Source organism: Setaria italica, chromosome IX, assembly GCF_000263155.2.
Source record: "Setaria italica strain Yugu1 chromosome IX, Setaria_italica_v2.0, whole genome shotgun sequence".
In the NCBI taxonomy this organism is placed as follows: Eukaryota; Viridiplantae; Streptophyta; class Magnoliopsida; order Poales; family Poaceae; genus Setaria; species Setaria italica.
In genome coordinates, this window is record NC_028458.1 from 40,491,543 (window position 1) to 40,511,897 (window position 20,355).

At 45.7% G+C, this 20,355-nt stretch overlaps 2 protein-coding genes across 4 annotated transcripts; one reads left to right on the forward strand and one right to left on the reverse strand.

Annotated features, from left to right (window-relative positions):
• Window positions 1-1,924: 1,924 nt before the first annotated feature.
• On the forward strand, window positions 1,925-5,044 carry LOC101755680 (probable lysophospholipase BODYGUARD 3). The gene is made up of 4 exons (XM_004983779.3): window positions 1,925-2,600; window positions 2,686-3,026; window positions 3,101-3,300; window positions 4,343-5,044. The coding sequence occupies exons 1-4, from the start codon at window positions 2,045-2,047 to the stop codon at window positions 4,662-4,664; spliced, it is 1,419 nt and encodes a 472-aa protein (XP_004983836.1). The 5' UTR covers window positions 1,925-2,044; the 3' UTR covers window positions 4,665-5,044.
• Window positions 5,045-6,875: 1,831 nt separating this feature from the next.
• Window positions 6,876-15,779, reverse strand: LOC101756078 (lysine-specific histone demethylase 1 homolog 3). 3 transcript variants are annotated; one of them, XM_004983781.4, is made up of 10 exons: window positions 15,621-15,779; window positions 15,391-15,509; window positions 13,570-15,256; window positions 13,316-13,457; window positions 10,748-13,054; window positions 10,555-10,648; window positions 9,693-10,180; window positions 8,305-8,979; window positions 7,951-8,025; window positions 6,876-7,730 (listed from the first exon to the last, which is right to left on the reverse strand). In XM_004983781.4, exons 3-10 carry the CDS (start codon window positions 15,078-15,080, stop codon window positions 7,662-7,664), a joined length of 5,361 nt encoding a protein of 1,786 aa, XP_004983838.1. In that variant the 5' UTR covers window positions 15,081-15,256; window positions 15,391-15,509; window positions 15,621-15,779; the 3' UTR covers window positions 6,876-7,661. The 3 variants fall into 3 exon arrangements, with proteins under 3 accessions (XP_004983838.1, XP_004983839.1, XP_004983837.1); XM_004983782.4 differs by having other exon boundaries at window positions 15,391-15,467; window positions 15,621-15,778; XM_004983780.4 differs by having other exon boundaries at window positions 15,391-15,777.
• Between the last annotated feature and the right edge of the window lie 4,576 nt (window positions 15,780-20,355).

The following is a 20,355-nucleotide window of genomic DNA, read 5'->3' on the forward strand; positions in this document are numbered from 1 at the left end:
ATGCAGTATGCTACAGTAGCATACAACTGCTGCACAACCGCAGTCAGCTCACCAATGCCCGGCAGGCCGTCTCTTTCAACCGGTGACTCTGGTGCCAACTCTCGCATGCCAAAGAGGCAAACCCCTACCTAAATCGAGAAACAATTCGATCTGAATTGGAGCCTTGTACTGCTGGAATTCCCCCCAATAAACAACGGGGGCTTCTGAATTCCGGCTCCTGCTCACCTACACGGGCCGCTCGTCTCAGCTTTCCTCCCGCCTTAGCTCACCTACTAAACTAGTGTAAAATCACGTAAGCTCACGGTGTCCGTACCCCCCCGGTTGGTACTCTAATCCATCGGCGGAAAATGGTGGCTACTTGCTACCTTTGCTAGATCCTGATTGTTTCGTCAGGTTATTATCTAGCTGTGTTTACTACGTAAATGACTGGATCTGGATTAAATCGTCGCCAATCCCTGGATCAAATCATGTAGAGTTGTACCGCAGTAGCTTCAAATATGCAGCCTCAGGTTCCCATCTTTGAACTCTTGGTCAGGTAGCTGAAGCTCATGTACACAAAGAATGTTGTCAGGTTGGGGAGAGTTCAATTACTGAAATGAAACTGCAGTAAACCTGTCCATAATGACTCCATGTACACATGTCTGCACGGCAGCACGGGAGGTCCTTTTTTCTGTCTCGTGGAGGAGCACAGTGGCACGAATATTTCGGATCATGGACGCATCGAATATTGACTAGTGTGTGCAGCCAGGAACGTGCTAGACGCGACGCCTAGCTCTCGCAACGTCCTTGGGTCTGGCTCTGCTACAGTACAACATGTTTACTGCGCTGCAGTACTGCATACTACAGAGAGCCCCGAAATCTTGCCTCGCGTCGTGCCCGAAAGAGACGCGTGTGCACAACCATGTGCGTACGTAGAACGCTGCAAATGCCCAGCCATGTACACTATCGAAATTCCCCCTCAGAAAGTGTACGCTAGGTAGCAAGACGTGCCTATGCATTATGGCCGAAATCTTCGTCCCCAATCTTGTACTTGGGAACCGTATTTCGAGCCCGTATGTCCCGAGGAAAAAAAAAAAGGGGAAATTGGAAACGCATGCGTACGCACCACCATTGCCGGACTCCTTGACCTGTGCTGCATGCGTATACTTTCTGTTGACGAGAGCTTGTCGGTGTTGCACAGAACCGGCTTTGTTTGCAGCGAGGCAAGCACGCAGCTGCATGCAGTTCAGCAGTTGGGGGCCTTGGGAACACCGAGCGGTGGATCGATCGATCGAGCACCCCTGTACTGAACTGTCCTGAACAGAACTGAAAGGCTCAAGGAGCATTGTACGTGTGAAGACTGTCAGAAATTCAGGACATGTGGCCACACTAGAAAAACGCCTTGTTTATCCTTCCATGTTTACCTTGAAAGAGTCCTGTGTCCGGTGGGGAACCTAGACAGATGCTGTTGTTTGCTGCGCCTTGAGACTGCCGTTCAGGGCGCACACAAAGCGCCAACGGCGACGCCAACGATGGTTCAGAAAATTGTGGCCTCTTGTGCTTTCACTGTCCCGTTGTTTCCTTGGACCTTGGCCTCCAATTTCAAGGGGGCAAGTTGGTACGATACTAGAAAAGAATTTAGCAATGGCAAGCGACCTCCATGGGTGAAACACTGCCCTCTGATCTCACCACTAATCTTTTTCGTTCACTACCAACAGATACTGCATGGCCTGTCGCCTCCCGTGGACTGGTCGTCTACCTATGAATATGGCCTCCGACAGGTGCAGGCGCTGAGCTTACTTGGGCTGCCTGCCTGCCTGCGCTCGGTCCGGAGCGGAGCCCCAGCCCAGCCGCGACGCGCGCACCAGTTGGCCGTGTCAGTTCAACCACCACCAACCCCTGCACTTTAATGCGAGGGCATCATCAATTCACTTCACCACTGCAGCATCCTCCCCTCCCCTTCTTTACCACCCCCACCGCCACCTTCCCCTGAGCCGCTGCCGCCTCTCCCCTCCACGCGGGCGTTGCTATCTAGAGCATTCTCCTCCGGCGGGGCGTCGTGGAGATGGGCGCCGCGGCGCGGTGGTCGGCGGCATTGGCGTCGGCCGGCCGCGCGGCGAACGAGGCCGTGAGCGTCGTGGTGTTCGTGCTGCTGGACGCGCTGGAGGTGCTGCTCTGCGCCGTGTACAAGGCGGCGGACTACGTGGCGGAGGGCGCGTGGCGGCCCTGCTACTGCTCGCGCTCGTCGCCGGCGGCGGCGGCCGCGGGGGCCGCGGGCAAGATCGTCGTGTCGGAGCGGGGCGGCTCCAAGGTGGTCAGCATGCTGTCGGCCACCAGGCTGCACCTCGAGGACATCTCCGACACGCTCTACACGCGGCCCTCCGTGGTCGCCTGCGCGGCGTCGGCGGCGGCCTCGGCGTCGGGGTCCGGCGCCTCCACGCGGCGCCCGGCGGGGGTCACCGTGCACTCCGCCATCGTGCAGATGCTGCGGGGCAAGATCGGCGGCGCCGGCGACGGCAAGCACCGGCCGTACCCGTCGCCGCGGTGGTCCGACTGCCACTGCGCCAACTGCAACCCGGCCGACACGGACCGCCTCTTCGTCCACGTCGAGGCGCCGCAAGGTACGTTACGTCGCGACCAGAGGCCATATTATTAGCACTCTCCCCAGTTCTCACCGCTGTTTCTCAACAACAACAAACGACGCAGGCGGCGGCGGCGCTGCGACGGAGGAGGACGTGCTGTTCATCCACGGGTTCATCTCGTCGTCGGGGTTCTGGACGGAGACGGTGCTCCCCCACGTGAGCCCGGCGGCGCGGTCCCGGCGGCGGCTGTTCGCCGTGGACCTCCTCGGGTTCGGGCGCAGCCCCAAGCCGGCGGATTCGCTGTACACGCTGCGGGAGCACGTGGAGATGATCGAGCGCTCCGTCATCGAGCGGCACGGGGTGAGGTCCTTCCACATCGTGGCGCACTCGCTGGGCTCCATCCTCGCGCTCGCGCTCGCCGTCAAGTACCCCGCCGCGGTCAGGTCCCTCACCCTCGTCGCGCCGGTAAGCTCGCCGCCTCCCTCGCAATCGCATACCGTCTGACGATCTGCGCGCGCTCTGACGGTGTGTTCTTGCAGCCCTACTTCCCGGTGCCCCGCGGCGAGGTCGGGACGCAGTACGTGCTCCGGACGGTGGCGCCTCGGCGGGTGTGGCCGCCCATCGCGTTCGGCGCCTCCGTGGCGTGCTGGTACGAGCACCTCAGCCGCACCGTTAGCATCGTGCTCTGCAAGCACCACCGCCTCTGGGAGCTCGCGTTCCGCGTCTTCACCCTCTACAGGTACGCGTGCGAGGCCAGATTCCAGCACCAACAGCGAATCCAATGTTTTTTTCACCACCTGCATACTGCCGCCTTCTCTCTCTTTTCTTTTCGTGCTTAGAAAAGGAAACTTTTGCGGCAACAAGCCTTTCCATTCTACTATTCTTCAGTAGAAAAAAACAAGGAACCGAAATCATGGAATTTGGTGCGCATCTGTGAGGTGAAATTAGGTCAGCGACCGGCTCAACGACATTTTCTTGCAGCGGGTTTTGGGGACGACGCTTGGACATCTTCCATTGGTTGGTTTGATTTGCATAAACCAACGGGAATTACCGAGCCCGTAGAGGTCGTCACTCGTCACAGTTCACATCGCATCAATAGGAACTCAGGGTAGGGTACTCCACTCTCTTCGTACTCCAGCATTTAGGAGCGCCGGTGGGGCCCGCCCGGCCTGCGTCGCTGCGACGATGTGATCAATGGCAGTTAATAGGGGTGCATAGGAATTGAGTTGACCTCGGTCAGCCGTTGGGGTGCTCGGTGCAGCGGCCAGCGGCCATCTGCCGGTCCACTGCCGGGTCGCCAGGCGCCCAGGCCAGTGCTCAGACACCGAGCTGCCGCTGCCCAACTCACCAACCTGCTGTGCCAGCTACTCAGCTGGTTTCACTGAATTTCCTCAAACTTTCGTAGGGAAAAAAAAACATAATTTGCCGTTCATTTTAAATGCAAACGAACAATAGATGTTTTCCGTGAAAAGGGTGCACCATGGTATGAATGCCTAAAGTTAATGTGTGTATTAATGCCTAAAGTAGTTGCATAGGCTTATTTAGCGGCATCAGAAGAAAAGGAAACGGCCATTAATTCTCCAATTCTCTGGGTTCCGTGAAGAGCACCCCGAAAGGGATGTATACATTTCATCTTTCTGTCTATTCAGACGTAGCCAGCGGGGCGCATGAACAAGAATTTGCTTATAACTAGTGCAGTAGCTGCTAAACCAAGCTAGGCAGGGTATGGATTCAGAGCGGCGGTTATTTTCGGCTAACCTGACCAACCATTCGTCGTGCAGGGTCCGGACCTACCTCATGGACGGCTTCTTCTGCCACACCCACATCGCCTCGTGGCACACCCTCCACAACATCATCTGCGGCAGCGCCGGCAAGATCGACAAGTGCCTGGAGGTGGTCCGGGACCAGCTCACCTGCGACGTCACCATCTACCACGGCAGGGACGACGAGCTCCTCCCCGTGCAGTGCAGCTACGCGGTGAAGGCCAAGGTCCCGCGCGCCCAGGTCAAGGTCATCGACGGCAAGGATCACGTCACCATTGTTGTCGGCCGGCAGAAGGACCTGGCCAGGGAGCTGGAGGAGATATGGGACAGGAAACGGTGAGATTGCTGGGGGTAAATTATTTATAGGACGAAATCACAGGGAGTGTTTAAGAACGCACCTCAGAATCAGGTTAGCAAAAGGGTGGGTCTTCGAAGAACACGGCACTGCAATGAGCAACAGGTTTCTGAAGGGAGGCAACAGGAAGTGTACGGGCAGAAGGGCTCGAGAGATGTGTGAAGGTTACCTAATTACATTTACCTTTTTTCTTTTCTTTTCCCCCCATTGTATTTTCTTCTCGTTCTCAAGTTTTCATATTGAAGGCTGAGAAAATTCTTGCCTGGTCCTGTGTATAATTATGATAAATGATGAGTCGTTTTGGCTGTAATCCATGGACAGAATGTGACTTATGACACGATCAATTTGTGGAGCTTGTACCTTCTCTTCCCCTGTTTTCTTCACCGTGCATTCCTGTAACATTGTATTATAATCGAAAATGAAAATACGATATGAATCACTGGAATAAAGCTAGAATTGAAGAGGGGTATCTGATTTCTTACATGTTCGCTTCCTCCGCTGGCCACCACCCTATGAAAGAACCTAATCAATGTGAAGTGGATCAAAGGAACCATGGGGAGATTGAACACTCACTTTATTCCCATGTCGTGGCTGCCAGTGGTCAGTCCAACTCAAATCTGGACCCGGAGAAATAGTTTCCGCGTCAACCTGCAGAGAGATTCAGAGCAAATGTCACCACACCATACCTTACTGTACCCTGTGGACTTAGAAATGCATTGTCGCCTGTTCCCATAAATGGTGCATAACTGCATATAAAATTACGAATGGACCCAACATGTTAAAAGAAAAACAAAAAACAACTCACCGCACAGCAAAATCAATATAACTGCCCAACTCCTCCCCATCAACTGTTCATCCGGCTTTCTGATCTTTACCTGATGGAGATCATAAGGAGCTGCCACAGAAGGACGATAAAGATAAAAGACGCAGATACACTGTCCCCCAACTAGGGCCACAGCTTGCTGTACTTGGGCAGAGTTATTACAGCTACCACTGCCTGCCTGCACAACAAAACGGCTCAATCTAACAGCAACCATTCACTCTGGCCCAAGGTTTTTGTTTGAAACATCGAGTAATGGCACTATCTCCAGCTGCTTAATTTACTCTGTAATCAGTGTTGTAAAGGCTGGCTGATGCAATGCAGCCATGCAAGATCTCATGATGTGCTACAGTGAGCTGAAGCCTGCTCATTCAATACAAGTGCTCCCCGTTTGAGGTGTTCCATCAATCCTCCCGTGCCCACCATCCCCAAGCAAGCAGCGGACCACAGCCCGGGATGGTGGCCGCGTGTGCGATCTGGGTTCCTTCCTGTTCCTGTTCAAGAACTGCCTGGACAAAACGACCCCGCATGAGAAACAACAAGCATGAAAGTGAGCAATGCTGTAGCCATGCCCCCAGCCCGGCTAGGCTTGTTGGGACTTGGGAGTGGTAAAAATTGAGATCCGTTCATGCCACTTGCAGCACCTACCTCAGTATACTTGTCAAACCAGTCATGTGTCGATTTTGCATCCTGCACAAGAGTTCAGATGGCAATGATAAGGAAATGATATCAGTTACAGAAGGAAAAATCCTTTGGATTGGATCTGATGATCGAAAGGTATACCTGTTAAACTGGACTCCTTGTACTTATGCATCCATGCAAGGAGTGGACTGAAATTATCCCCGGTGAAGGCATCTCCTAGTGGCCATATCTCTGGTCCAGCAGGCATTTAATCAGTGAAGAGCACACAAGATGCACGTGAGAAGGCAGAAGTTACCACAGTAACAAAGAATAGTACAAGAGAAATGTAACATCTACCTGCAGAGTAATTACAAGTGAAAAATCACTGGACAAAACCCAGATACCGGATCTGGAAGTGGAGACAAGTAGTATATCAGATACACCAGGGGAACAAAGAACTTTATGAAAAAGACAAGAGCCTTGAATAATGGTATGAAAAAATAGGGGCATATCATATTCGATAAACAAACATGTAGTAAAAAAAACAACTCATGTGGTTACAAAAACCTGTTGCATGGTACTATAAACATCCTGAGATTGCACAACTGAAGTATTGAGCCTTTGTTGCTAGTATAATATTCAAGAGGAGAATGCAAAGTAAAGCTCTACTGTCAGAGCTCCAGGCACAGAATACAGAAGAATAGAAACATTTGCCTCACTATATGAAGGAATCCACGAAACAAGTTGGAACACCATGGCACAATGGCAGTGTATCCCCCTTAAGTCATACAATCATATCAAAGCATACAAACATATTGAAAGGCAGAAATCAACAAGAGAACTTAGGGGGTAAACATCATTTTCTTTTGCAATCATTTAGCATTCGACAATCATCAAGGATGCACATTATAAGCAGCGAAGGATATACAAAGGGCTGCAAAGCTCAACCTTCTCTGCCAACTGCAGCCTTTCTAACCCAACCGACTATAAGTTAAACGCCTGTTAGAAACTGCAAAAGAACTGTACAACAAAGAGAGAAGAAGAGGATCTACTTTGGTGTAAGTTAACTCTGAACAACGAACAGGATTAATCCGCTAGGCTGGACTGAACTACCACCATATAAGGCGCAAGAGCCCTCATTGCATATGAGACCATGCTGAATCCTGGATCTTCATATGCCACTTCATCAAGCCACAGAAACTCAACTTGGCATCCAAGCTACTGCATGCACAACATGCTTGTCGAGTGCACAGAGGTCTAAGCCTTCTACTGATCTATAGCTACAATGATGGAAATGATGCCTAACTAAATACAAAAGTAAATGCACTGATCTGGTCAATGCTCTTCTATGCCACCCTGATAGTCTGGGTAATAGTATCCTGCTGATCTTTTCGGCAACACTGATGAACCATGCCAGTTTCCGAATTGAGGTTTTGGTTCATTTGGATTGGAGCACGATCACTGAGTGAGAGCTTGGTGTTTTGAAAGAGAGTAGCTTCCTTTGCACACAACACCTTACTGGCTTACTGTGAATGTGAACCTTATGGTTTGGCAGGTTTGCTTACCACATGCAAATGCCTGTCAACCATCTTGTCCACAAAGGATTCAATCTGCATTGATGGTAAACAACCATGAGTTAAAACACATAACATTTTTCCAATAAAGTAAAAGAATTATCAGAATACATTATTAAGACATAGAATGGCATCACAAGTCATCAGATAAAAATCAACAGAATAACGACCATCATTGGTAGAGGGCTATGCAGTATTGGTAAGGTAGGGTCTGTACGAAGTATAAAACTTTGGGAAGAAGTGAACATTGCTGCACCTTATTTTTCCTTTTAACATCAAGAAACTCATGAGTGGTCATCAATTTCTCTCCTTCTGAGCATGTCTCAATTATCTGAGGAGACACAGAGAAACAGAGACACTGTCAGTATTACTACTATCATATTCATCACCTAATTCACCAGGCAACAGTTAAAATAGATCACAGAAGGGTGATGGAAATAACATGATAAGAAAATTGAGCAAAACATGCGCACTACGTTGAAAATAAACATGTTAAAGTATGAACCAACTACCATAAAACAATAGCAAAGCAAAGTCTATCAAGCTACGTTTTCAAGTTGATAATCCAAATTCGCAAGATTTTTTTTAAAAAAAATACAGGATATAATACCTTGTTAACAGCTTTCCGCATGATTGTTTTGTACCCATCACGATCTATCTTTTTTCCTCTGTACAATGGCATCAGCAGCGAGGCTATGAAATTCACGAGACCCTGTTTTATGTGCTCCACGCCTCTTGATTGCCGTTCGGATGCAGGTTTGCTGTCGGCACCCTGTGAGGCAGAACTACGGCACGCTTGCTTCTGACTAGTTGCATCTTCATCATCCGGTATGCGTATCCGACTGTAGAATTCTTTATCAGCTTCCATTGCCTGTGCCTGCCACCTCTCAATGGCTAGAGGATCCTTCACACCATCAATGCATATTGTATCAGTATCCACCCATGCCCGACCGTCTAATAAAACACCAATGTCTGTAGAATGATCCCTAGTATTTGCTAGGCAAGCTTTCTCGTTCGAGTGGCTCCTCTGAGTGCCATTATCACCAGACATTTTCAAGCTGTCAACATCAGCGCAGTTGGCATCGTCAGGTGAGGAGTTCTTAGCTTTGCCATTCTTGGAACCATTTTCCAGTATGCACTCAAGTCTCCCAAAATTATCCTTCACTCCCTTTTTTCTTGTATCAGATTCATCCAAATGGTGATCACGCATCGCAAAAGTATGGAATGATGGTATCTTTGGAAGCTCACGAGGCACACTTATCTCTGCCTCTACAGATGCATATGCCTATGAAAAGATCAGCACACAAAAAACATTCATGAGTAAGGAGTTCATTTATTTTGGACTAACATCACCAACTAGAATATTTCATGTACCACTCTAATTCAAATTAGAGCCTTCATAATTACCATAATTGGCAATTGGCTGCCTCGAATTTTCTCAATTTTCTATTTTTTACCTGAATTGTTTAACTAAAGTCAGGGATGTTCGATCACACGTGATGGTTAACAATGGTAAGTAAACTTGCTCTAATCATTGCAGATACAAGATATGTCCCAAACACATGCACAAATGAGGATCATCAATGCAAGAAAACAACATGGAAAGGACCAAACTAGCTTTTTATTGAAGTACTGGAAAGAAACACTTCACTCAGTGATAAATTAAAAGAAATAAGAGCAACAGGTTAGAATGCAGAAAAATATATGCCCTGGATTTTACAATACATGAATCTGGCTTCATGATCTGGCGGGATGAATTAACATGTGCCTCCCTTATGTTCAGATTTTGCAATTGATGGAAAAAATTTAAAGTAGCACAAAATCTCCAACTCTGCAGTGTAAGGTAATGAAATTATGACAATGTGGAGAGGCACATAACAAGCTTTCTCAGCTTTTTTTTTTTGATAAAATTCATGAGAGCTGATAAGGATGATCAATGGTGAAGATTAAAACATAGCTAGTTGGAATCTTAATCAAAAGAAAACTTTAGTCACAAACCTGTGCAGCTGCTATGGCAGCAGCTCGAGCTGCCTCAGCAGCAGCAAATGCAGCAGCTTCTTCCTCGGACATAGGAATGCCATGCTCCACCTTAGATTCAATACCATGTTGTTGTTTTGGGGAAAACGAGTTGCCATCGGACCTTGTAGCCATCCCGATTTCCAATTTTGTTTCCTTGTTCTCAAACTTCTTGCTTGTTTTCGGTGGTGAGTGGCTACTTGCGAATCTTGCACGCTGGCGCTGGGAAGCTACTTTATTATTGTCCAAAGTTTCATTTGGCACACGTAAGGTAGGCTTTCCTGATTGCAAATCCTTACTCTTTGTCTTACTTAATTCAATTGATGGCATTCGACGCAGCAATTTGAGTCCATTGCTGGCCTTTTCTTTACGAAAAACTTCGATCCAAACACTGACCAGCTGACGAGCTATAGCACGAATATCTCGGCTTGTGTGCACACAAACCTTTTCCTTTACAGTCCTCCCAATTCCTGCATGAAGTTCAAAGAGAAGAATCAGGCTTGTCGCCAGGCTGCAATAGAAAATAATTTATACAAGCATCCACAGGCGCACTAACAGAGATCAAATAACCAATTCAGCACATATGTAATACTCTTCTCTTGGTAATAGGTATTTGCTTATTTGTTTTCCTTTTCATTAACCTAGTGAATAAACAACCATTATATAAAGGTTAAACAGGAAGGGGTTTGCTAAACTGGAAAGTAAATTAGATTCCTAAGAATGTAATAACCCAATGTGGGTTTATACCCTTCCAAAGTTTGTTGGAGGAACATGAAACACCTGCCATGTCTAGCGGCATTCCCTAACAGATGCTACTTAAAGGGATATGGAACTTTGTATATACCTGACAAACGCACAGCTACCAGATCAGTGGAAACAAGCACAAGCAAGCGCACACAGTGCCGCAGTAGTTGAGTAGCATTTTTCCCAAGTGAATCCTGCCAAAATTAGATTGCAAACATGATGAATTTCAACATAGGAAAAGTACTGGTGGGTACTATGCAATGCTTAAAGAAACAACTCATTAATCAACTTACAAGAATCCAAGTGTTCAGTGTGCTTAGTCCTTCTTTAGATCCAGCAAACGATTTAAGAACATCTGTAGGAAGCTTCAATAACTCCTTAGCCAAATGTAGGCGCCCTGATGTTGTTTTTGCACTGAAGAACATTTCTTGCAGCAAAGATTCCTTGCTAACAATTGGATACGTCACATCAGACGTGTTTTTACTTAGAGCGGTAGAAAGTGCACATGCTTCAAGTCTATTTGACATGTCTCTAACTTCACTCCTTTCACTGTCTGACTGCATTTGGTAAGTTTGTAGAGCTTCTACCTCAGCGATATAGTCATTTCCAGTGTTTACTAAGTCAATGATGCGAACAGCTTCTCGCAAACCACTCAAAATTGCACCACCAACAGTATCTGGATGCTCTTTGCATGTTGCTTCACCAGCAAAAAATAAACAATTTGCAACTGGCCTTCCAAGAATATCATAATCTCTTCCTGATGCTCCAACTGCAACGTAGGAGTAAGCACCTCTACTAAATGGATCAAGGCCCCAATTTGTCACAACAGATGCAACCGGATCAGGTACAGAAGAATCCCTAAAGAGCTTTCGGAGAACCACCATAGCACTGTTAACATGAACATCAGAACTGATGCTTTGTCCATCTATAGCAGCCTTCCCAACAAGTAGAGCTATCAGAACTGGTGCCCCAACTGTTTTTCTGAGATTCCAAAACATAAAGCATCGTCCTCTTAAATCTGTTTCTTCTGCAGTTGCACCAAAGTAATCCACATTATCATCCCAAAATACCTCAGGGAACTCCAATACTATTTTGTTTAGAACACCAAACCCAAGCCTGTTTATAGAAGATAGTTTCCAATCTGGCAAGGAGGGTGAAAATTTAATTGTCTGTGCTTTCAAGCAACCAAGAGGAACAGTGATTAACACAGCATCTCCAATAAATTCATTTCCATTTGAAGTGGAAACCTTGACGTGCTTGCCATCCTTACAGCTAGCCCCTGACTCACCATGTCCATACAGTACTTCAGTCACAATATGATTTAACCTAAGATCAAGTCCTTTTGCAAGGCTGCATAGAACAGTGTCATAGCCCCCTTTGATCATGCAATGAGGACCACCGAATCCTCCATATACATCATCCTGGTTCCAGTATGGAAGGGACACGGATTTTAGGGTTGCAGCACAACCATACTCTAAATGTGCAAAGTGCCAGTTCATAACCCTTCTCTCAAGAGGACTGAGGACGTCTACCTTATCATCCTTCCCACAATGAGCTATCTCCTTTTCTGTTGAAGCACTTTTGGAAATGTCCATAGCTCCAGCATTTGTCAAACTTTTTAAGTGATCATCCCGCTCAACAATATCCATATGTTGAGCTGCACGGTGCTTCCTAAGAGCGTACTCCAGTCCATCCTCAAGGGATAAACCAATTGCACTGTCACCATTTTGTGCAAAAAGCAGTGCCATCTCATCAAGAAGGCCATTGTATTCAGCTTCTAAATCATCATCCAGAGCATCAGGAACCTTGTTGCCAGTTACTACATCATACAGAGGGCAAGCACTATTCAACACAGTAAGTTCAAGACCAAGCTGAGAACAAATCAAAGAGGATGGATCAGCCCGTCTTTCAGTAGCTATATCAGCCTCCACCCCTGTAATAATGCTAGCACCCAAATCTACAGGAACTGAAAGTGACGTGCGATCTGTATAAACACGACCACCAATCCTATCTCGTGCCTCAAGAACAGTGATAGAAAAACCTTGTCGTTGCAAATGGCGAGCAGCAGTTAAACCAGCAGGGCCAGCTCCCACAATGATTACCCTTTTGCGACACACACCAGATTCAGCCCTATCACTTTGACAGTTGTTTCCACAAGTTTCAATTTCTGGGGCTTCTGGTTGGTGAGAGACTTCAACTTTTCCAACAGAACTGTCCAGATATGACCTGCCTTGGATATCCAAATTGTTGGACGGCAGTGATGCATCTCTACCTTCAGTTGACACGCCTAGATTCTTTTCTTCAGTGGGCTGTTCTTCAGACTTCAAGTAAGGTAGCAACTCCAGAGCATCACAGTCAACAGTGGGGCAATTCTTGTCATTTGATGCTTCTACAGTATTTTTTACACATACAGTTCTGCAGCATTCAATGCCTGTGCCATACTCAAAATCCCCATTCTGGAGTGGTACAGAGACAATGCCATCTTGAATGCTGACTGATTCCATTTGATTTGATTCATTTAGCTTGGGTACATCCACAACTTCTGGAGTGTCGTGCTCCTTTGCCACCTTATCTGATGCAATTCCAGCATTTATGTAGCCCTGAAATTTGATGAAGTATGGTGTGTATTCAGAACAAACTTTTGCAATTAAGAAAAACAAACTAACTAAACAAACAAGCTGATTGCATGTAAAAGGAAAATCTCCATGGTTCGAAAGGTCAATGAGAAAGTTGTCAAAGAGGTGTGATAGCTGGAGCTAACGCTAGGTGGAAGTTGACAGCTTAATCTGGTAAGGCAATTTTGGAAAATAATGAAACCTGTGTTATGAAGCCTGACCAAGAATAAGGGCAACTCAACTTACATTTTGGTCTAAGAATAAATACACATCACGAATAAGCGTGTGACGTGGCAACTCATCTTTCAAAGGAACAACGGAAACACCACATTCTGCAAGATTCAATAAATGTTTAACATCCTTGCTCCAGCAGCTTAGTATCATATTCCTGGAATGCAAAAAGAAACAGACAGAGAAAAACAATAATGCACCAAAATTTGATATTAATATGGTAAAAAAAGGAAATTAGGGTACATATAGCACAAAGTAAAACTACCTACCTGCACTCTAGGTACTCCTGAAGGCCACCCTTGTGCTTCAAGACTTCCTTGAACTTTATCTTCTCAAGTGGTGTAACAGCCTTTGCCTTTAGGCCAGCACGTACTGCAGCAAGACCATTATCACCTCCACCCTCATAAACTTCAGAAGTTTTAATTTTATCTTTTGATTTTATTGATTGGTCCGCAAAACCTGCTAAGGGGTTTGAGAACAGCCCCTGTTCTTGCATTAGAGTTTCCCAGTCAACATCACCCTCATATGCCATGTCACCATGTTTGCGTTTTTTGGAACTTCGTGTAACACGTTTCACCTTTGATGCGTTCTCCGTGTCTTCATAATCCAATGGCACTGCCACATCAGCCATATCCACATCATTTGAAGGTGCTGCCATGTCATGCGAAGAACAGGAATCCTTGGCCCCCAAAACAGCCAGCTGATCGAAATTTCCCTCTGTAAGCACAGCTGCATTTGGTTCAATACTTTCTGTTGTTTCAGCTGGTTTACTATCAGCATCAAGAGATGATAATGCCTCTTTTTGTCGAACAGGTTTCCGGGGCACCTGTTTTGGTTTTAGACCAGTTTTCCTTCTTATGGTTGATGTTGGTGATTTGCCTTGAGAAAAATTTACATCATCACTGCTGTCCTTCCCTAGTGTTTGGGAACATGCGTGTGCATCAGAAACACCAACATTGATCATGTTTGCTGCAGTGCAAGATGTTTTTTCAGCAAGCTTCCCTGAACAAGGTTTCAGCACAGGGTGATTGCTTGCCCGAGCTGAGATTTCAAAGTGATGAGTGGACCCATTGGAAGGGTTCCTAGATCCATCCTTCAGTACTTTGTGGGCTTCCACATCTTCTTGTAGAAGCGATTCTCCTAATGATCGATGGCATAATCCATCATCTGCAGCCTTCTCTTTCCCAACAGACTTATTTTCCAGTTTAGGAGAAACAGAAGACGATCCTCCCAAGGTTTGCTGAGGACCAACCTTGTAGTGTCCAGTAGACGTGCCACCATTTGCCTTTGCCTTTGCTTTACGGGGCAAGGAGGCTTTCCGATCCTGCACAGCAGCATTCTTCATCTCTTCCTTTGTACGTCGCCTTCTCCTTTTAGTGACCTTGGAAGCTGTATCGGGATCCAAAACAGATCCCTTGTCAAGACCTTCCTCTTCATGTGGACAAGCAACTTCGGCACCTTCAGCCTCCTTCTCTGAGACCTGCCGAGACTTCCGACCAGATCTCGTAAACAGCACCGACAAGGAGTCTTCCAACCCCAGATCGTCCACATGCTGAGCACCATCCCCAGCAACTTCAACATCCCCCAATTTTACGACATTCAGATTGCTCTTCTCATCAGCAACACCATCACCTGTATGAACAGCACCCTGCACATCTTCCTGTTGAACCAATACTTGAGCATCAGCTCCACATTCAGCCACTTCACCGAAATCAGTACCATCCTTGCCCTTCTTCCGCTTCTTCAACTTCTTCCTTATGATAGCCAAGGTATCATCCATCTCCCCTGGCCACACACCCTCCCTTCAGCCACCACGAGCTCCACAAGGAGAGGACTTCACTTGGGTCATGGGGGTTCAGTTGAACCCCCAAAATTCTCGGAAAACCGACCACACCCTCACCATAAACAGGTACGAGCAAGTGCTATCTTGTTTGTACGGTGACGAAGATGAAAAACCTAATCGAACCATGGATTCATGGATTGGGGTAAGTAGGGCATCAGGCAGCACGCAAATCAAAAACTAACTGAATGGGGAACAAAACGAACCATAAGACCAAAGGAATTCAACGAGACAAGCAAGGATTACTCACCAAAACCAGAAGGAAATCAGCCCCTCGCAGTCTCGCACTGATGGATCTCCACCCCACACTAGGAGAGAGAACCGGCCCTGCAGCAGCGATACGGAGCGAAGAGAGGTGAGCAAAAAATCCTGCCCAGAGAGAGAGGGAACGATAGAGTAAGTGCCCGGCGGCGTGGTGCTCGGCGGCGCGTCGTAGACAGCTAAAGCCTTGTGCGACGTCTAGGGCTGGGAGGCACATACACGGGTCTCGCCGGGTTGGTAGGGTCCTATCCCACCGCACCGGCCGCAAGATTCGTCCGGGCACCGCGAGAGGCAACTGCGGCGGCGGCGCAGGCGAGGTCGGCGGTGACGGGAGGACCGGATGTTTTTGCTCGGAGAGGGGACGGGGGGGGAGGCGGGGTGTGGGTCGGGAGGAGAGGGGGGATTAATACGGTTTACGCAGGCCTGGTTGTTTTGGTTTTTTTTGCCGATCCCGTGTGCAAACAAAGCTGTTTTCTGTAATTCTACTGGCATTCAAATGAAACATGTGCCTTGGTTTGGTATATGCTGGAACTATAGAATACGTAGAAGTGATATTAAAAAAAGTTAAGCTGATGTGTGTTATTTCTCTAAGTTAATATTTTTATTCATGTATGTTTAGAAGTTCAAAAAATACATGGTATTCTATTTCATATACTATATACAATGTTGATACAGATATTTTTTTTCTTATAAGGAATGTCAACTAGATTTTTATTTTTCATGATGTGCATTAGGCATATAAGATGTTTATAGAGTTCGACTAGCTTTTGCATGGACATGTAGTAAAGCGCGGGAAAAACGGGTAATAAGTGTAACCGCTCGCTAGTGGTTAAGTACGTAGATTCCATAACCGACATGTACTAAATTATAAATATGTTGATTGGGGCTTTATAGTAATATGGAGAAATTTAATGCTCGCAGGAGGCACGCACAAACGATGGGAAAAGACGGTACGAGGACAAATCTAATGAGATGTCAAAGCAAGAAAATGTCATAAGACTAAAAAAGCAAGTTGCAAGCATAATATTTAGCAAGATCGTTACATTTCACAAATAAATATGAACTAAATTACAAATGTTTCGAGAAATACCCATAAACGATGCGTTGAGCAACAGAAAAATGGTAAACAGATAAATTTTGTTGGAGTATCTAAAGGAACGAGGTGCTAATCTAAGTAACATTAAACTTGTATGTTGCAAAAATACAATGCACGTTATATTATTATATGGAGTTGTCAAAGACATATAATAGTAGGTCGTCTTGCAATATATTTTGTTAGTCATAACTAAAAGCCATAAATGATATCATATATGTATACTTATTTGTTAAGACTAGAAATGATAGATAAGGAGAAACATTGCTTTTTTTTGTTTTTACAAAAAGAGGTATTAGGGTATCTTATACCTAAGTTGTTAAAAATCTCTATAAATAATTATAATAAAATCTGATAGAGGTTTCTTCTCCCTTAAAACCATCGCAACCAAATTCAGACGGTGTTGTTCCCAGTACCATCAATTCTACCGCTAATAAGAGAGGAAGCATTACATAGTGAATAAGCTAACAAAACATATTACCGATACTAAAACTTGTTTGGTAGTTGTATTTTATGTGAAATAGGTTTTATTTTTGCCGGTATTATGTCGGGTACATAGAAACACGTACATAAACAAGGGTTGTTTGTGTCTTCCATGTTTCCAAATTGTTATGTTGGAGGAGATGAGTTACAAAAGTTAATAATTAATCAAGCTAATGGTAAACACTATAATGCATATTTTCCCCAATTTAAGGTGTTGATTATGTGGAAGGTTTCTCCACTTAATCAAAGGATGTTAACGTGAATAAAAGTTTCACTTACAATATAATCTAGGAGCGAAGACTTGGAATTAAGGAGTGAATTATCTTGAAACTCTGTGAAAGGCATAATATGTGGCAGTGCCATAAAAAGTACATAGGAGTGAATAATCCACTTGAAACTATATGAGAGGCACAATATACGGAAGTACCAAAAAAATGCATCCTATACCACGGTCTGCACATCAATGTCGAACTACCTGTTTCGCAAAACCACCCAAATCAAATCCTGCTGTTGGTGAAGAGATATTGCACATTGATGTGGAGGGACAAGAGCCTTCAGTTGTTTCAAGATACAATTCATAGCCATAATTTTTTTTATCTCCATGTAGTATATCCAAAAGATACACTAATTAACTGCGTACAGATATGCTATAGCCTACAGATATAGCCGTTACTTTTAATGGGAGTACACTGCCTGAAATTTCCATCTCGCTTTTTCTCACGCTATCTATAGCTCTATCTAGAGCCCCTTTTTTTTCAATAAAAAGAGGGGTGGTAGCATGAGAAACTCTCAGTCCAAGAAAAATAAAGTTCCCAAGTCCTTGCTCGGAGATGACCCAAACTTACAAAAATTATTTACTTATGTATAGCTATTTTATTTTTATAAAAGAAAGCTACTGTGGAGTTAGAGAAAAATACATTTTTGCGTTCGAGAGGGCGAAAACTCCATGAAAGCAGAAGAACAACTTTCCGTTTTGGGTCCAGATAGGGGGCCTCATCACAGTTTTTAAAGGGCCTTGAGGATACAACAAAGGGCTTTGAGGCCTAGCCGGACTGGCCGGCCCATCATCTATAATACCCCCAAGACAGAGTCTTCTTCGGCCCTTCGCGCAATTGGGCTTTCATTGTAGCTACCAGAGAAAATTGCCAGATCCATACATACCTCTTGTGTCTTTGATCTCCTCTGCTTGTTGGACGCTTCCAAATTTGCGTTCGTTCATGAGCAGCGACAGCGAGAGAGGTGATGTTTATACCTGTTTCATCAGGTGACCTATGACTAGTGCTGAAATATAGCATCGAATTCGATTCCGCCGCCCCGCTGAAACGAACCGCAAGCACCGTCAGTTCAGCAATATGCAAACAGGAGGCAGAAAGCGCAGTTTAATGAAGGGACGACGGGAGGAACGAGCCCTTGTCCAATTGTCCGTGCTCACCGCGGCGCCTCGCTTGGGCGTCGTCAATCGTACTCGTACGTCTTCCTCCGACAAATAAAGGAGTGTTCGGAAGCGGCAGCCGGACTCTCTTGAGCTGCGCGGGAGGCCGGGAGCTCGGCGAGGCAGCTGGGACTGGGATGCTGCAGGAGCAGGCAGTGCGCTAGCAGACGAGCCGGGCAACTCGTCGACTCGTGCTTGAAGCGCGCCGTGCCGGCGAGGACCGATGCGGTGGCCGGCTGTAAGAGCAGTTCGAGTCTCATGCGCCGCAGCGCAACACCCTGCCTTTTTTCATTCATGAACAATTGGATTGGATCGTGTGTGCGCGCGGCATCGCAAAAAAAGTTTGAGCAGCTAGGGGGTATTTCTAAACTTGAGCACATGTCACATCGGATGTTTGATACTAATTAAGAGTATTAAACATAGTCTAAATACAAAACTAATTGTACAGATGGAGTCTAATTCGCAAGACAAATCTATTAAAGCTAATTAATTCATCATTAGCAAATGGTTACTGTAGCACCACATTGTCAAATCATGACTAATTGGGCTTAATAGATTTATCTCGCGAATTAGACTCCATCTGTACAATTAGTTTTGTATTCAGCTCATATTTTCTTCTCCTAATTAGTATCTGAACATCCGATGTGACCTGCTAAAGTTTAGCACCTCTTATCCCAGTACCCCTAAATATGGTTGCGCTGCAAACGCAAACAATACTGAAAGATGCATGTAACGAGGTTTGCTGCTGCACATGGCTGATAGCTAGAGAGCACATTGCCATCCTTGCGCTCTTGGAACAATATGCGATCCCTACTCAAGTTCTCAGGGCAGGCGTCTCCAACGCAAAGCTCATGGCATGAAGCTGTATTTCTGAGTACATAATAGTCCCAGCGTACTACTCCTAAAACAGGTCGCCCGGGAACTCCATTACAGCTTAGAGTCTGTTTAGCTCCCACGTGCTAAACTTTAGCACCTGTCATATAAGATGTTTGATACTAATTAAGAGTATTAAACATAATCTAATTACAAAACTAATTGTACAGATAGAGTCTAATTCGTGAGACGAATCTATTAAGCCTAATTAGTCCATGATTTGACAATGTAGTGCTACAGTAACCATTTGCTAATGATGGATTAAGATTCGTCTTGCGAATTAACCCAGGGTTTCTGCAATTAGTTTTATAATTAGCTTATATTTAGTCCTCCTAATTAACATCCGAACATTTGACGTGACACGTCTAAAGTTTAACACCTGTTGTCAAACACCCCTCTTAGGATCTGTCTAGCGACAAACGTTTGAGATTTGTGCATCCCTCAATCACTTTTTTTTAAAGCTGTTGATAACATATCTAGCAGCTAGAAGGGTCCCAGGCTGGTTTTTTTTTTTTGCAACCGGGTTCGCCCATAAAGTTTGGTGCGCCCGTTATTGTGTCAGATCGGGCGCGCTGCTCCGACGAGATCCAATGCTTTGTTTGGGCTTCATTTTTCCAATTATGTGGCTTTTTTTTGGGCTGATGTTGTTGACGATACAGCTCAAACGGGCCTTCACAAAAAATTCTACATAAAATGATAGTGACAAAAAGAAAACGAGCCCAAATAAGCCGTGTTCGGTGCCTTCCTTCTTGTAGTCTTTACACAGGTGAAAAACAAAGTCTAGAAGCTCTGGCAGGAAAATAACAAGTTGTACCCACCAAAGAAAAGAGGAAAAATTACAGATGTTTTTTTCTCTGCTTATTTAAAGAAGCATGCACCCCTGATTTGTTTACATCGCAAAACGCAACCCCTCAACCAAGAAAAATACATATGATTCCTCCCTGTCAAAAAAAGGGATAGAGGAAGGCGTCATAGAAAAGCAAGCGGAGGCAGAGGTTGGAGGTGATTTGGGAGGGGCAGCAGAATACCGATCGACAGAAGGTGTTTGCACAGGTCGGTCTGCTATGCTTCCC

Excerpts from the sequence above, each read along its gene's own strand:
- LOC101756078 (XM_004983781.4), bottom strand. The coding sequence starts at position 15,080 with ATGGATGATACCTTGGCTATCATAAGGAAGAAGTTGAAGAAGCGGAAG. Across the intron at positions 10,649-10,747 it reads CACTGAACACTTGGATTCTT|GATTCACTTGGGAAAAATGC; the intron begins GTAAGTTGATTA and ends TAATTTTGGCAG. Across the intron at positions 10,181-10,554 it reads GGTAGCTGTGCGTTTGTCAG|GAATTGGGAGGACTGTAAAG; the intron begins GTATATACAAAG and ends AACTTCATGCAG.
- LOC101755680 (XM_004983779.3), top strand. The coding sequence starts at position 2,045 with ATGGGCGCCGCGGCGCGGTGGTCGGCGGCATTGGCGTCGGCCGGCCGC. Across the intron at positions 2,601-2,685 it reads CCACGTCGAGGCGCCGCAAG|GCGGCGGCGGCGCTGCGACG; the intron begins GTACGTTACGTC and ends CAAACGACGCAG. Across the intron at positions 3,301-4,342 it reads CGCGTCTTCACCCTCTACAG|GGTCCGGACCTACCTCATGG; the intron begins GTACGCGTGCGA and ends TTCGTCGTGCAG.